At 52.4% G+C, this 1,680-nt stretch overlaps 1 protein-coding gene across 1 annotated transcript in view; it reads left to right on the plus strand.

Moving 5' to 3' along the window:
* Window positions 1-1,040: 1,040 nt before the first annotated feature.
* Window positions 1,041-1,680, plus strand: part of LOC104521952 (vasoactive intestinal polypeptide receptor 1-like) — a gene marked incomplete at its 5' end in the record, with an annotated part of 10,989 nt that continues 10,349 nt past the window's right edge. The window contains one exon of the mRNA XM_010164100.1: window positions 1,041-1,164. Coding sequence (XP_010162402.1) covers window positions 1,041-1,164 — 124 coding nt within the window. The remainder of the gene's footprint in view (window positions 1,165-1,680) is intronic.

Below are 1,680 nucleotides of genomic sequence, written 5' to 3' on the forward strand. Positions count from 1 at the left end.
GGCAGGGAGGAGGGCAAGGCTCAGCCAAGTGATGCTTTAACGCCCTGGACATCCCTCCAGCCCTTGGGTCCACCCGCCCACCCTCATCCCTCTATTTCTCCAGCTTTTAGTTCCCCCCCCACTGCATCCCACTGTGGGCATGGATGTTTGGGGATGGGTGTGGATGTTTGGGGATGAGCATGGATGCTTGGGAATGTGCATGTACGGATGCATGGGGATGTGTATGGATGCTTGGGAATGGTCATGGGTGTGTGGGAATGGTCATGGATGCTTGGAAATGGGCAGGTAAATCTCATGGCCTGCTCTCAGTTCAGCCCCAGGCTCCCAGTTCCCCAGTTGAAAGCCAAGGGAGCAGATCCCAAAAATGGGGGCTCCCCAGCAGCCCTATCCCGGGGCGCTGAGCCACCACATCCTTTACATTTTTGGGGATCTACGGGATCTTGGCACGTTCCTTGGTGTCTCAGCACTTCTGCCAGCAAACCCTAAAGCTCTAAGGAGCTCAGAATGTCCATTTTGCAACATCTGCCCAGAAATTCAGGGGAAGAAGAGAAAGATCAACTCCAACAGCCAATGCCAATGCCTCCAATTAAAATCCACCAACCTGAACGTGAGCAAACCCAGCGTGAGCAGACCCAGCCATCAAGGGGAGGATTAACCATCCCCAAATAGGTGGTTTGATTTAAATCTCTAATTACATGGTTTTTCCTCACTCAGGCTATTGAATGTGCTCAGTGCTGCCCTGCCCATGGGGTCGGTCCCTCTGTCTTTAAACTCAGCTCCTCAGCATGGAGCTCGGATCTTGGCAGAGCGATGCCCACCAGCATCGCAGGCATTTGGAGGGAATTAGGAATAATTGCAGTGGTTCTTTATGGTGTTTACAAGGTAAAGCTGAGGAAATATCAAGGCCTGAAAGTGTGGTTACGTAGAGAGGTTCTCCTGGGGCTGGCTGCAGTAGAAATACTGAATATTGGCTAGTCCCCTGCTTGCTCAGGTCTTTTCATGCCTGGCACTCTCCTGTCTGCCCTTTCCCCCCTCCCAAGGTGGGAGCAACACATCCCGACTGTTCCGTGGTCCTTTATTTCCAAGAGCAAGAAGCTGAATGTCTGGAGATTATCAAGAGTGAAAGCCAAACACCAACTCCCCCCGGACCCTCCAGGCAGCAAGGTGAGTGTGAGCTGCTCACTGTGCCCAGAGCTCATCTCCCTTGGGAGGAAGGGGGGGGTTTGCTAAGGGTTTTTTTTTTGGAGGAAGGTCCATGGTTGGGAGGTTGCAGAGTACTCAGTGGTTGCAGAAAAACAGGTATTTTCAGAAGAATGAAGAGCAACACTGAGGTAAAAGCTAAAGCAACATCCCTGGAGAGCCCTGAAAAATGCTGCTGCAGGGAGAGCTGGGGCTGAGAGGGGGGTAAAGGGATGGGGGTTGGGACTGGATGATCTTTAAGGTCCCTTCCAACCCAAACCAGTCTATGATGAAATAACCACCAAATCTGAGTCCTCCCAGATTTATGGCATCGACAGTGATGGTGAGGTTCATGCCCAAGGCAGAGCCTCCTGCCCTGCTCCCATCCTCCTGCACCAACGCTCACAGGCACAGGGAGATGCAGGATGATGGAATAAGCTGCCCAGAGAGGGTGTGGAGTTTCCATCTCTGGAGATGTTCAAACCCACCTGGACACTTTCC

The sequence above is a fragment of the Antrostomus carolinensis genome, unplaced genomic scaffold, assembly GCF_000700745.2.
Source record: "Antrostomus carolinensis isolate BGI_N321 unplaced genomic scaffold, ASM70074v2 scaffold20623, whole genome shotgun sequence".
Lineage (NCBI taxonomy): Eukaryota > Metazoa > Chordata > Aves > Caprimulgiformes > Caprimulgidae > Antrostomus > Antrostomus carolinensis.